The 14,062-nt window shown below is 47.5% G+C and overlaps 1 protein-coding gene across 6 annotated transcripts in view; it reads left to right on the top strand.

Moving 5' to 3' along the window:
* Positions 1 to 11,857, top strand: part of PDPR (pyruvate dehydrogenase phosphatase regulatory subunit) — a 49,561-nt gene extending 37,704 nt beyond the window's left edge. For 3 of the 6 annotated variants that reach the window (XM_033218998.1, XM_033218997.1, XM_033218999.1), the window contains 3 exons: positions 2,303 to 2,392; positions 7,285 to 7,467; positions 10,096 to 10,500. In XM_033218998.1, coding sequence (XP_033074889.1) covers positions 2,303 to 2,392; positions 7,285 to 7,467; positions 10,096 to 10,500 — 678 coding nt within the window. Of the gene's footprint in view, positions 1 to 2,302; positions 2,393 to 7,284; positions 7,468 to 10,095 lie in introns of all 6 variants that reach the window. The other 3 variants (XM_033218994.1, XM_033218996.1, XM_033218995.1) reach the window with 2 other exon arrangements.
* Positions 11,858 to 14,062: the final 2,205 nt, after the last annotated feature.

The raw sequence follows: 14,062 nt of genomic DNA, 5'->3' as shown, positions 1-14,062 counted from the left end.
CCACTGCACTCCACCTGGGTGACAGAGTGAGACTGTCTCAAAGAGTGCGCTGGCCAGGCGCAGTGGCTCACGCCTGTAATCCCAGCACTTTAGGAGGCCGAGCTGGGCAGATCATGAAGTCAAGAGTTCAAGACCAGCCTGGCCAACATGGCGAAACCCCATCTCTACTAAAAATACAAAAATTAGTCAGATGTGGCGGTACATGCCTGTAATCCTAGCTACTCGGGATGCTAAGGCAGGAGAATCACTTGAACCTGGGAGGCGGAGGTTGTAGTGAGCCGAGATCGTGCCATTGCACTCCAGCCGGGGCAATATATTGAGTGAGATTCTACCTCAAAAATAAATAAATAAATAAATACAAAAATACAAAAATTAGCGAGGCATGGTGGTGCATGCCTGTGGTCCCAGCTACTCGGGAGGCTGAGGCAGGAGAATGGCTTGAACCTGGGAGGCAGATGTTACAGCCATTGCACTCCAGGTTATTGCACGAGATTGCACCATTGCGCTCTAGGTTAAGTGACAGAGCAAGACTCTGTCTCAAAAAAAAAAATGCGCTGCCCTTTTTTAGCGAAGAAGTGACTGAGTATATTTATTTGTTGTTGTTGTGTTTTTTTTGTTTTTTTGTTTTTTTTTTTTGAGACGGAGTCTTGCTCTATGGCCCAGGCTGGAGTGCAGTGGCCGGATCTCAGCTCACTGCAAGCCCCGCCTCCTGGGTTTACACCATTCTCCTGCCTCAGCCTCCCGAGTAGCTGGGACTACAGGCGCCCGCCACCTCGCCCGGCTAGTTTTTATTTTGAGGCAGAGTTTCACTCTTGTTGTGCAGGCTGGCATGCAATGGTGCGATCTTGGCTCACTGCAACTTCCACTTCCTGGGTTCAGGCGATTCTCCTATTTCAGCCTCCCGAGTAGCTGGGATTATAAGCGCCCATCACCATGCCCTGCTAATTTTTTTTATTTTTAGTAGAGACAAGGTTTCACCATGTTGGCCAGCCTGGTCTCGAACTCCTGACCTCAGGTGATCCACCCACCAAGGCCTCCCAAAGTGCTGGGATTACAGGTGTTAGCCACTGTGCCTGGTCTTATTTGTTTATTTTTTACACTCCAAGCTTTCCTTATTTGATAAGCATTAGGATATCTTTGAAGTGGATTTAGGTTCTCTAAATGTAAAGTCTGTATGCTTTTTGGTTTCTGTAGCACTGGATTAAAATTTGAAGTTCCAGGATTATGACTCACACAAAAATGCCTGTCTAAGTTAGGTCCCTTCTCTCCATGCAGTGTGGTCTCTTTTCTGTACACAGAGTAACTTCTGTGTCTGTGGCATCTTCAGAGAAGAAATGGCATAGGTGAATCTCTGAACTTCTTACATAATTTTCTTTCCTGTAAGTGGCTACCACAGCTGAGTGAAACAAACTGTAATCGAATGAAAGCAATGACAACGGAATCCTCCCCAGGAAGCAGCTGATTAGAGACATCCAAACGGACAGACATCTTGGCAACCTGTAACCAACAACTTCCAGGCAGTTACTGATGGAGACTCTTGGAAGTTCACCCAAAGTTGGTAACACCTACAAATTGTTTCACAGTTTTCCTTCTCCAAGGCAAAGTGAAGCAACAGAAAACTCTCCACTGTTAGCCGTCAGTGGACCCCTCCCAGTGTTCGCTCTCCTGCTTGGAGGAGTGACCCGTATGCTCAACACCCGGCGAGTGCCGCATCCTGTCAGCCTCCTATGGAAGCGCTTCACTTCAGTGCTGTCCGGGACTTTCCACTTTCCTTTATAGGAACAGTGATTGCATCAGTGGCCGTTGTTAGGGAATTGAGCATTTATGTAACATGTCCTGAGAATCAGAAGCCCGTCTTTGACCCCAGGATAGCAGATGAATCATGTCTGTGGGCAACGGGCATCATCTTTTGTATGGCAGGTGGCCAGGGTTTGTCTGTTGAGTCCCCCAGAGAAGACACTCGCCTTGTCCTCATTGTGCCTGCAACCCCTGACTAACACAAGGACCTGGCAAAGAGGAATATTTTGTGCTTGTCAAAGACTTCGCTCCACTCTCCACCATCATCTTGGCTAAAACTCCTGAGATGGTAACAGTAACAGGTAGAGGTGTCACAGAGGCAGTGCTCCATTCTCAGTGCCTCAGGACCTGGAAATTCACCGCTTTCAGGATGAAATTCTTACCTTGGCATCTGTTTCACTCAACAGTAAGCAGAGGGTGCAGCACTAATGAAAGGTTTCCCCAGGCGTCCCGCCTTAACAAGCAATGTGAGTGCCCAGGCTGACTGCTATCTTTGTCCCTGCAGGAGATGAGCGTGGGCTATGCAAATGGGATCCGCGTGATGAGCATGACGCACACAGGAGAGCCGGGATTCATGCTCTACATCCCCATAGAGGTGAGAGGGCACCCTTCCCTTCTTCCTACAACCACTGTGGCGTGCCGGTTCTCCCGGCATTCACCAGCACTGGCAGGTTTGGAGAGCTGTATCTGATTGGGCCTTGGGAACTGAGGTAGGCTGCATTGAAGAGATTTGACCATTTTTAACTAAGTTATATAAGTTTTTTTGAATAGGTAATACATTTAAGAAGTATTTGGCGCCGTCTGATCAGTTCTCACCAACTGTCACCAATAATGTTAGTATTTTATATGGCACTTGAGATTTGTATGCATATTGCAAGCAAATTTATAATTAATTTTTTTTTTTTTTGAGACATAGTCTCACTCTGTTGCCCAGGTTGGAGTGCAATGGCATGACCGTGGCTCACTGCAGCCTCGACCTCCTAGGCTCAAGCCACCCTCCCACCTCAGCCTCCCGAGTAGCTGGGACTGTAGGCATGTGTCACCATACCTGGCTAATTTTTGTAATTTTTTGTAGAGACGAATTTTGCCATGTCACTTAGGCTGGTCTCAAACTCCTGACCTCAGGTGATACACCCACTTTGTCCTCCCAAAGTGCTGGGATTATAGGTGTGAGCCACCATACCCAGCCAAGCCCCCTTTTTAAAAACAGAAATGGAAGCATACTGCTATTCTTCATCCTGTTTTTTTTTTTCACTTCACAATTTTTTTTTTTAATTGAGACAAAGTCTCACTCTGTTACCTAGGCTAGAGTGTAGTGGCATAATTTCAGTTCACTGCAACCTTTGCCTCCCAGGTTCAAGTAATTCTCCCACCTCAGCCTCCCAAGTAGTTGAGATTACAGGTACACACCACCATGCCTGGCTGAATTTTGTATTTTTAGTAGAGACGGGGCTTCACGATGTTGCCCAGGCTTATCTCCAACTCCTGACCGCAAGTGGTCCGCACGCCTCAGCCTTCCAAAGTGCTGGGATTACAGGCGTGAGCCACTGCACCGGGCGTCACTTCACAATTTCTCTTAGAGCTCTTTCTTTGTTGGTACCTAAAGAAAAAGAGCTTCCTTGTTCTTTTTTTCTTTATTTTTTAACAGTGGCATAGCATTGCATTCATCCATTCATTCATTCATTCCATTCATTCTAATTCATTCCGATACTAATAGACATTTATGATATTTCTAGTCTTTTGCTGTTATAAAAAGGTCTGCAGGCTGAGTTCAGTCTAATCATACGCAAATAGTAATAGTTTCTTCTTTTTCCACAATCTTTTCTTTCTTTTTTTTTTTTTTTTTTTTGAGACGAAGTCTCACTCTTATGCCCCAGGCTGGAGTGCCATGGCGCAATCTAGCCTCACCGCAACCTCTGCCTCCCGGGTTCAAGCGATTCTCCTGCCTCAGCCTCCCGAGTAGCTGGGATTACAGGGCGTGCCACCACACCCAGCTAATTTTTGTATTTTTAGTAGAGATGGGGTTTCACCATGTTGGCCAGGCTGGTCTTGAACTCCTAACCTTAGGTGATCTGCCCACCTCGGTCTCCCAAAGTGCTGGGATTACAGGCGTGAGCTGCCACGCCCGGCCCACAGTCTTTCTTCCTATAATTTCCTTCCTTTGTCCTATTGTGACAGGTAGCAATGATTGTAGGCATGCTTGTTTTCTTCTTGATGTTAGTCATATTACTTTTAGTGATAGGTTTTCTCTTAAATTTTTTTTTTTTTTTTTGGTGAGATAGGGCATTGCTCTGTCACCCAGACTGGCTTACTACAGCTTGACCTCCCAGGCTGAAGTGATCCTCCTGCCTCAGCCTCCTGAATAGCTGGGACTACAGGCATGTACCAACATCCCCAGCTAATTGTTTGATTTTATTTTTAGAGGTAGAGTAGTTTAAGTTTATTTTTAGAGGTAATTGTATTTTAGAGGTAGAGGTAGGGTCTTGCTATGTTGCCTAGGCTGGTCTCAGATTCCTGGACTCTAGTGATCCTCTCGCCTCAGCCTCCCAAAGTGTTGGGATTACACGTGTAAGCCACTGCCCCGACCTTATTTACTACTATTTTTTAGTGCAGTGGCATGATCATAGCTCACTGGAGCCTTGAACCTCTGGGCTCAAGCAGTCCTCCCACCTCAGCTTCCTGAGTAGGTAGGACCATAGGTGCCCAGCTATTTTTTTTTTTTAATTTATTGTTTAGACAGAGTCTCCCATTGTCGCCCAAGCTGGAGTGCAGTGGCACTATCTCGGCTCACTGCAAGCTCTGCCTCCCAGGTTCAAATGATTCTCCTGCCTCAGCCTCCTGAGTAGCTGGGACTACAGGCGCATGCCACCACACCCGGCTAATTTTTTATATTTTTAGTAGAGACAGGGTTTCACCGTGCTGGCCAGGATGGTCTCGCTCTCCTGACCTCGTGATCTGCCTGCCTTGGCCTCCCAAAGTGCTAGGATTACAGGCATGAGCCACCGTGCCCAGCCTATTTTTTATTTTTTTATAGCAATGAGAGTCTGCATATGTTGCCCACGCTGGACTCTAACTCTAGCCTCAAATGATCCTCTCGTCTCAGCCTCCCAAAGTGTTGGGATTACCGGCATGAGCCACTGTGTCCAGCCCTCTTTTAACTATTTGAGCCACTGTGCCCAACCTTTTTTAAATTATTAAAGCACAGATATATCAGCGCATGAAATTTCATCTGCTTTTCCACACTCAGAAGCATTATAACAATATGAAGATGAAGGCTGGGCGCCGTGGCTCAAGCCTGTAATGCCAGCACTTTGGGAGGCCGAGACGGGCGGATCACGAGGTCAGGAGATCGAGACCATCCTGGCAAAGACAGTGAAACCCCATCTCTACTAAAAAATACAAAAAACTAGCCGGGCGAGGTGGCGGGCGCCTGTAGTCCCAGCTACTCGGGAGGCTGAGGCGGGAGAATGGCGTAAACCGGGAGGCGGAGCTTGCGTGAGCTGAGATCCGGCCACTGCACTCCAGCCTGGGCGACAGAGCAAGACTCCGTCTCAAAAAAAAAAAAAAAAAAAAAAACAATATGAAGATGAAGAGATTGTTCAAGACTTGGGAAGAGTTTAAACAGATGCAGCTGCCATGGTTGGCCTGTGCAGACATGTTGATTCTGAAGTGCCACCCAGTGGTTCAGCTATTGTCACCTAGATGCTTGTGGTCAAACCTCATCAGGAAGAGGAGGCTCTGTGGCTCTGGCAGCTTTATCCTTGCTTGGAGGCCTTGGTTTCAGCTTTCTGATTTCCCTGAGCTGTTCCCTTTCTTATGATTTTTCATGAGTCAAAGAGATTATTTGTGCCACGCTTGAGCTCTCTATAAGCTGGCTTTTGTCCAGGAAGCTTATGTTTGTCTCTTTGAGAAGAAGTCTTCCAAAACGTGGGGGCACATGGCAGATTCTCGTTTTGTTCACACTAAATCTCTGGTATTTTGTGAGAAAAATGAGGAAATGGTGGAGACCCACTCTTCTCTTTGATTTTGCCAACATTAGTCATGTAGTTGGATCTGGGCAACACTTGTCACCTGGTTACCTCTTTCTTCCTTGGTCGTCCTCTTAGCTAAAGAACCGGGGATTGAGCTTGAGGTGGGAGAGTACCACGCTCCCTGGAGACGCCAGCTCTGTCTTCTCCTCATCCTGCCGTGTTCTGTGGGTCTCCTGCACCCACCTTGGCTGATTCGGGTGTTTCCCTTATACACATACCACAGGCGAGTGTTGCATGCAATAGCTTGGATTCCTTTTTTCCACATTTAAAGTTGTCTTCCCGGCACAGTGGTTCATGCCTGTAATCCCAGCACTTTGGGAAGCAAAGGTGGGCGAATCACCTGAGGTCAGGAGTGCTAGAGCAGCCTGGTCAACATAGCGAAACCTCGTCTCTACTAAAAATACAAAAATTAGCCAGGTGTGGTGGCGGGCGCCTATAATCTCAGCTACTCGGAGGCTGAGGCAGGAAAATCTCTTGAACCCAGGAGGTGGAAGTTGCATTGAGCCAAGATAGCACCACTTCACTCCAGCCTGGGCGGAAGAGCAAAACTCTGTCTCAAAAATAAAATTAAAAAAAAAAAAATGAAATGAAGTGAAATAGAATGAAATAAAGTAATTGATCTTAGTGGTCTGTTTGGTAGATGCCTGTTCAGCTACAGTGGTGCAGTTTATAGAAACATACTGCGCGAGGATAAAGAACTGCAGTATTACTGAGGCTGGTTCTTTGCTGTGTCTTGCTTTCGATTTCATTTTATAGTTTTTAAAGCAGTGTAGTCTCATTTTTGTTGGACTTTAAACTTAACGGTGTATGTTCAGACAAGGATTGAATATTTGCCTTCAGTTTGGAAAACCTTCTGTTCACTGATCTGATAATGTACATGTTTCTGAAACCAAGAAAAGAGCAGCTTGAGAGCCTGAATGCTATAGGACGTGAGCAGGCGAGCCCTGCCTTACTGGCTCCCCTACCATCATCCAGTGTGTGCACACATCTCGAGTTACGTGTGAGAGCTGGGCCTCACAGCTTGGGCCAGCACATGAGGGCATGACAGTGGTTGGGAAACTGGAGCAAAAGAACAAAGCCAGAATCAGATGAAGACCGTGGAGCGTTAGTGGGCTGTTTTAAAATGATGATGAGACTGGCCATTTACCAAATGGTGAGAGTGCTTCTACAAATTATTATTTAAAAATTGCTCTGGGCTAGAATTACCACACAAGATATTTTAGAGAGGTAAAAAGACATGGATACTGCTGTCATGGAGCTTAAGTCCAGGCTGGGCTGACCCCAGCTCATCACCCTTGGGCTATGCCCTAAGTGTGTCAAGGATGAGACATCCTGGGAGTTTTATACGCCTCCTCTTTTGTCCATGTTAATAGTGTGAGCCATCAGCTCTTCCAGACATGCTTCATGCTTAATTCTGAAGGTCTACTGCTTACTAATTTTCCATCTCCTCCTATAGTACGCCCTGCATGTGTACAATGAAGTGATGAGTGTTGGCCAGAAATACGGAATCCGGAATGCTGGGTATTACGCTCTTCGCAGTCTCCGAATTGAGAAGTTTTTTGCCTTCTGGGGGCAGGATATAAATAACCTCACCACGCCCCTGGAATGTGGACGAGAGTCTCGGGTGAAATTAGAAAAGGTACTGTGTTTATCCAGACTCCACTTTCACTCAGCTTCCTGAGTAGTGAATCTGCACTAGACTAGGAAGAAGAACTGATATGACAGGAAAAAGGAAAAAGATTGAGGCCTTGATGTTAGCATCAGGTAAATGAGAACGAAAACTTTATAGGGTAAAATATCTTCAAATGAAAACATAATAATGGTGGCTCATGCCTGAATCCCAGAACTTTGGGAGGCTGAGGCAGGTGGATCACCTGAGGTCAGGAGTTCGAGACCAGCCTGGCCAACATGGTGAAACCCGTCTCTACTAAAAATACAAAAAGTAGGCTGGGTGCAGTGGCTCATGCCTGTAATCCCAACACTTTGGGAAGCTGAGGCAGGAGGGCAGATCATAAGGTCAGGAGATTGAGATCATCCTGGCTAACATGATGAAACCCTGTCTCTACTAAAAATACAAAAAATTAGCTGGGCGTGGTGGTGCGTGCCTGTAGTCCCAAGTTACTGGGGAGGCTGAGGCAGGAGAATGGTGTGAACCTGGGAGGCAAAAAAAAAAAAAAAGACAAAAAAAACGAAAAGTAGCTGGCGTGGTGGTTGGCCCCTGTAGTTCCAGCTACTCTGGAGGCTGAGGCTGGAGAATCACCTGAACCTAGCAGGTGGAGGTTGCAGTGAGCCAAGATTGCACCACTGCACTCCAGCCTGGGTGATAGAGCAAGACTCCATCTCAAAAAAAAAGAAAACATAATAAATAGACAACACTTGGTCAGGTGCAGTGGCTCACAACTGTAATCCTAGCTCTTGGGGGAGGCCAAGGCATGAGGATCACTTGAGCTCAGCCTGGGCAATACAGCAAGACCTCGTCTCTGTATTAAAATTAAGAAACAACAAACAGAAAAACCCACTTATTTCTAGTCCTTTCTGGAAGGCTATTCCAAGTTAATTATGGTGATGCATTAATATGCCACGAATATTTGTACAAACTAGTCATCTTTTGGTCAGCTGCCTAATTTTTGTGGGCTTTTTCTTTTGTTTTTGATTTTGAGGTGGGGTCTCTTTCTGTCACCCAGGTTGGAGTGCAGGGGCGCAATGTTGGCTCACTGCAATGCCCTCTCATGTTCAGGTGATTCTCCCACTTCAGCCTCCCAAGTAGCTGGGACCACAGACGTGTCACCACACCCAGCTAATTTTTTGTATTTTGGTAAAGACAGAGTTTTGCCACATTGGCCAAGGTGGTCTCGAACTCCTGAGCTCAGGTGATCTGCCCTCCTTGGCCTCCCAAAGTGCTGGGATTACAGATGTGGGACACCACACCTGGCCTAATTTTTTTGGTTTTTTTGTTTTGGGCAGATGACCTGAGGTCACGAGTTCGAGACCAGCCTGGCCAACATGGTGAAACCCCATATCTAGTAAAAATATAAAAATTAGCTGGGCGTGGTGGTAGGCACCTGTAATCCCAGCTACTCGGGAGGCTGAGACGTGAGAATTGCCTGAACCTGGGAGGAAGGGGGTCCAGTGAGCTGAGATCATGCCACTACTCTCCTACCTGAGTGACAGAGCAAGGCTCCATCTCCCACAAAAAAAAAAAAAAAAAAAAAAAAAGGTAATAACTCATTTTGGGAGATATAAAAAAGGAAACTAAAATCACCCACGTTTTGTCTATTTAAAGATAATCACTATTTTTTTTTCTTCTTTTTTTGAGATGGAGCTTCGTTCTTGTTGCCCAGGCTGGAGTGCAATGGCACAATCTTGGCTCACTGCAACCTCTGCCTCCTGGCTTCAAGTGATTCTCCTGCCTCAGCCTCCCACGTAGCTGGGATTTCAGGCATGTGCCACCACGCCCAGCTAATTTTGTATTTTTTTTTTTTTTCAATAGAGATGGGGTTTCTCCAAGTTGGTCTGGCTGGTCTTGAACTCCCGACCTCAGGAGATCCGCCCGCCTCGGCCTCCCAAAGTGCTGGCATTACAGGCGTGAGCCACCGCGACTGACCAATATAAAAAACATTCTTCTAGCCGGGCATAGTGGCTCAGGCCTGTAATCCCAGCACTTTGGGAGGCCGAGACGGGCGGATCACGAGGTCACGAGATCGAGACCATCCTGGCTAACACGATGAAACCCCGTCTCTACTAAAAAATACAAAAAACTAGCCAGGCGAGGTGGCGGCACCTGTAGTCCCAGCTACCCGGGAGGCTGAGGCAGGAGAATGGTGTGAACCCAGGAGGCGGAGCTTGCAGTGAGCTGTGATCCGGCCACTGCACTCCAGCCTGGGTGACAGAGCGAGACTCCATCTCAAAAAAAAAAAAAAAATTCTTCTAAAGTACTATACTGATAGGGTATTTTATTAAGTGAGTGAGTCTTTTTCCTAAATGTTTTTGTTCTATATGGTTTTGTGACTATGTTTATAAAATAGGCAACAAAATGTGTACCTCTGTTGTTACAGAAATTACCAAGGGGTCTTTTATATTTCACATGCAGTTTTTCACATGGTGGAAATCACACCATTTCCCAAAAGCTGGCAGGGTTGTGGTTGGAGGCGGCTGTGCCCCTCTCTGTGTCATTGCGGTGACACCAGGGGACCCTTCCCACGGTGCTGCTTTCTCTGCCGAGGGTCTGAGTGTCACTGGATGACTTGGCAGTTCCTTTCTTTCTTAGGGCATGGATTTCATTGGTCGTGATGCCCTCCTGCTGCAGAAGCAGAATGGAGTGTATAAACGCCTCACCATGTTCATCCTGGACGACCATGACACAGACCTAGACCTTTGGCCTTGGTGGGGAGAGCCCATTTACCGGAATGGGCAGTATGTTGGCAAGACCACCAGCAGTGCCTATAGCTACAGCCTGGAGCGCCACGTTTGCCTGGGCTTTGTGCACAGTTTTTCCGAGGACACAGGGGAAGAGCAGGTGGTGACAGCGGATTTCATCAACCGGGGAGAGTATGAGATTGACATCGCGGGACACCGCTTCCAGGCCAGGGCCAAGCTCTACCCCGTCGCCTCCCTCTTCACCCAGAAGCGCCGAAAGGATGACATGGAGCTGAGTGACTTACATGGGAAGTGATGCCAGGGCAGCCTCACCTTCTCCCCATCATCTTGTCCTGGAGCGAGCGTCACCTTGGAGCTTTTCTTCCTTCTGCCTCCGTTCCTCTTATGGAGCTTTTGCCTCCCGTCTCTCATCTCCTTGATCTAATTTTGAACTTGACCTACTTTAAAGATTTTTGCTCTGCAACCTTCCTTGTCCTTCCATCTCCTCCTCCTAATATTCACTCGGGACTCTTTTTCCCTTCCCACCCCCACTCAGCTTTCATGGTGGCAGGAGGTGTGTCTGACAGGCAGGACAGAAACAAGCTCCACTGTGGACATGAGTGACAGTGACAGCTGCTTTCAAATTCTGCATCTCAAAGCAGAGCAAGCTGGGGTGGTGCAGGCCTCGGGGCACGAGTCCCTCTCCCTTGGGTTCCATTTTCTTGGAGCAGCCTATTAATTCTGCTGGGGTTGCCGTGTGTCGGATGCAGCTCGTTCTCCTGTTCCGCTGTGCTGTGAGCTGGCACTCGATACCTCTGGCAAGAGGATGATCATCTACCTCACTGATGAGAGGCATCGCACGGACGTTCTCTGGTCTGCAGTGGAGATAAGCAGTTAACCGGGCACCACCCTCATCCTCCCTGCAGAAACCGTTAGCAGAGCTTTGGGCCAGGGCAGCCTCCCTATAATTTTCTTCATCTCTTGCTGATCTCTATAATAAGGTTGCTTTTTCTTTCTTAGTTGAGTAAGCAAGTACGCCACAGTGGTTGAAAGGGAAAAACCATGTTGCCTTGTGTGTTGCTTTTCCTAGTCAAAAGGGTCTGACCTCAGAATGTCCCCGCCGCAGTGACGTTGAGTGGTCTGCTGTGGAAATGATGCTGCTTTTCTCTCAGCTGTCCAAAGTTCAGCCGTCCCTCCCTCCTCTTCTCCCAGTGTGCCTGACTTTGTCAGGTCAGCCTCACCTGTCCGCTTCACAGATGGCCCATAAAGTCATGTTTCTCTCCTTTTAGAACAGGGAGAGAAAGGGATCAGGTGTGTTGTCCTGAGCCCTTCAACCTTGCGGGCCGTGCTGAGTTCCAGAGAGCTGCCAGAATTCTGGGTTTGACTCTCCAGCACAGAGCAGAGCTCCGCAGAGGTGACCCACATTAGTCCACTGAGAGTTCTGAGTCCGAGGGGTGTGCGTTGCATAAGGATAGAGACTGCTTTTCCTCCTTTCACCGCAGGCTCTTTGTTTCCCTCCACCCACCCTTCCATATCCTCTGGAAGACGACGTGCGTGCCCAAGAGTGCCCTGCACTTTCAGGCAGTGTCTCTGTTTTCCCAAGGTGAAACTTAGATACCAGCAGTCCAGCCTCAACACTTCATTTTCCTCTTGCATATCAACCGCCCTAATCTGACTTTTTTTATTTTTTTATTTTTTTATTTTATTTTTTTTTTATTTTTTTGAGACGGAGTCTCGCTCTGTCGCCCAGGCTGGAGTGCAGTGGCCGGATCTCAGCTCACTGCAAGCTCCGCCTCCCGGTTCCCGCCATTCTCCTGCCTCAGCCTCCAAGTAGCTGGGACTACAGGCGCCCGCCACCTCGCCCGGCTAGTTTTTTTGTATTTTTTTAGTAGAGACAGGGTTTCACCGTGTTAGCCAGAATGGTCTCGATCTCCTGACCTCGTGATCCGCCCGTCTCGGCCTCCCAAAGTGCTGGGATTACAGGCTTGAGCCACCGCGCCCGGCCGACTTTTTTTAAGTGCAAACAAACTGCTATAAAACATTTTGGTTAGCTAAACTCTAACCTTTGGTGTATTGGTATTTTGGAAGCATTAGCTCTGTTAGGTCTATAAGTGTATTAAGGGAGATCCTTCCATTTCATTAGAGCAGCTTAAAATGCTCAGGTGTCTGCCTTCTCTGGTGTTTCTGTGGGATCTCTGTTGACCCACTTAGGCTGGCTCCTTCTAGACATTTCTTGCCATTTCCCCAACTAGAGCACTCCTAGTGATTACTGACTTTAGTGTCCACCTTTTTGGATGGTTCTAGTTGGCGTATTAAAGGAGCATATGATGAGAATTCTGTTTGGGGGTCTAGTTGTCTCAGGGCAAGTGTGTACTTACCTAGCCCAGAGATGCTGCCTCTAGACAGCGAAGAGGAGAGGAGGAAAGGTGTTGCCGGCTGGAGGGTCGACCAGTGAACAGCAGCTGTGAATGCCTTGGGAGAGGAGGAACAGGCCCTTGGGCAGATGCAGGCGTTACCAGCAGGGAGCAGACTTACCTCCGAAGATGGAGAGAGGTGACTGGGAGCTGCAGGCCTCCCCTGCTCTTCCAGACACGTAGCATTTGCACCCCTCCAAAGCCATCTTTGTAAAGGAAAATGTATTTGTAATTGAATCCAGAATTTAGTTACACATAGACATAACTCTTTAACCTTAACTTTGGCAATACATTTGTGCTTTAAGTGTTACATAGCAGTATCACCACTTACCAGGATCCAAATCGAAAGAATAAAAGCTGTCTCCATAGTTTAAAATTGAACAGTGCCATCATCACAGTATATTAGTCAAATAGAAGCTTCATCAGAAGTGTATCCCACATAGAGTTTTAAGACTTGGATTCTCGGCCGGGCACGGTGGCTCACGCTTGTAATCCCAGCACTTTGGGAGGCCAAGGCGGGTGGATCATGAGGTCAGGAGATCAAGACCACGGTGAAACCCCGTCTCTTACTAAAAATGCAAAAAATTAGCCGGGCAAGGTGGCGGGTGCCTGTAGTCCCAGCTACTCAAGAGGCTGAGGCAGGAGAATGATGTGAACCCAGGAGGCGGAGCTTGCAGTGAGCCGAGATCGCGCCACTGCACTCCAGCCTGGGCTAAGAGCAAGACTCTCTCAAAAAAAAAAAAAAAAAAAGACTTGGATTCTCTTCTGCCCTTGTTAATCTGCAACTAATTACTAAAGATTGACATGTTTTTAATTAGCTGTCCTTTCTAAGAAGTCAGGAAATTTGATGCTGTGTCCAAAACTATGCACTGTTTGTTGAACTAGAACCAGAAGTCCTGGCCTTCTGTTAAGTGACGTCCGTTTCCCTCTCCGAGCAACAGAGTGCTTGTCTTGCCAGGAGGGGAGGATGGAGGGGTGAGCACTCAGGCTGTCAGTTGAAACACCTTGTCCGTGAATAGGGTCATACTCCTAAGACTGACGGGGTGTTGATCTTCTAGGACATTACTTGTTTATTGAGTGCCCCAAACATACAGATTTGTAGCGCTTTAGAGTTCATCCTTGAAGTCTCTCCTGGTTCATTCAAATATAGGCTGTGTGAGTCTGGTGGTTTTCTGTAATTGGTCTAATGTGAGCTCTTTGAACAGACAGATCTGACAGTGAATGACTCTCCCCTGCTTCTGGCATAATTGCTTTGCCTCTGTCTAGTGTCCAAGCCTCTTAGCTGGTCAAGAGGAGAGGGCAGCATAACTTCCTGACCATCGGTGTTGGACGTCGGAGCATTCTGGACTCCTGAGAGGCAGTGGCCTCTTGAGTGAACGGGGGAGCCAGTAGACGCCCCGATCCAGAGCTGTGGCTGCAAATCCAGCAGGAATAAGGAGGGACAACCACAGCGTCGTCATCTGT

Source organism: Trachypithecus francoisi, unplaced genomic scaffold, assembly GCF_009764315.1.
Source record: "Trachypithecus francoisi isolate TF-2019V2 unplaced genomic scaffold, Tfra_2.0 Lachesis_group10, whole genome shotgun sequence".
Classification (NCBI taxonomy): domain Eukaryota; kingdom Metazoa; phylum Chordata; class Mammalia; order Primates; family Cercopithecidae; genus Trachypithecus; species Trachypithecus francoisi.
The sequence above is the reverse complement of the archived record's forward strand: the minus strand, read 5'-3'. Positions and strand labels throughout refer to the sequence as shown.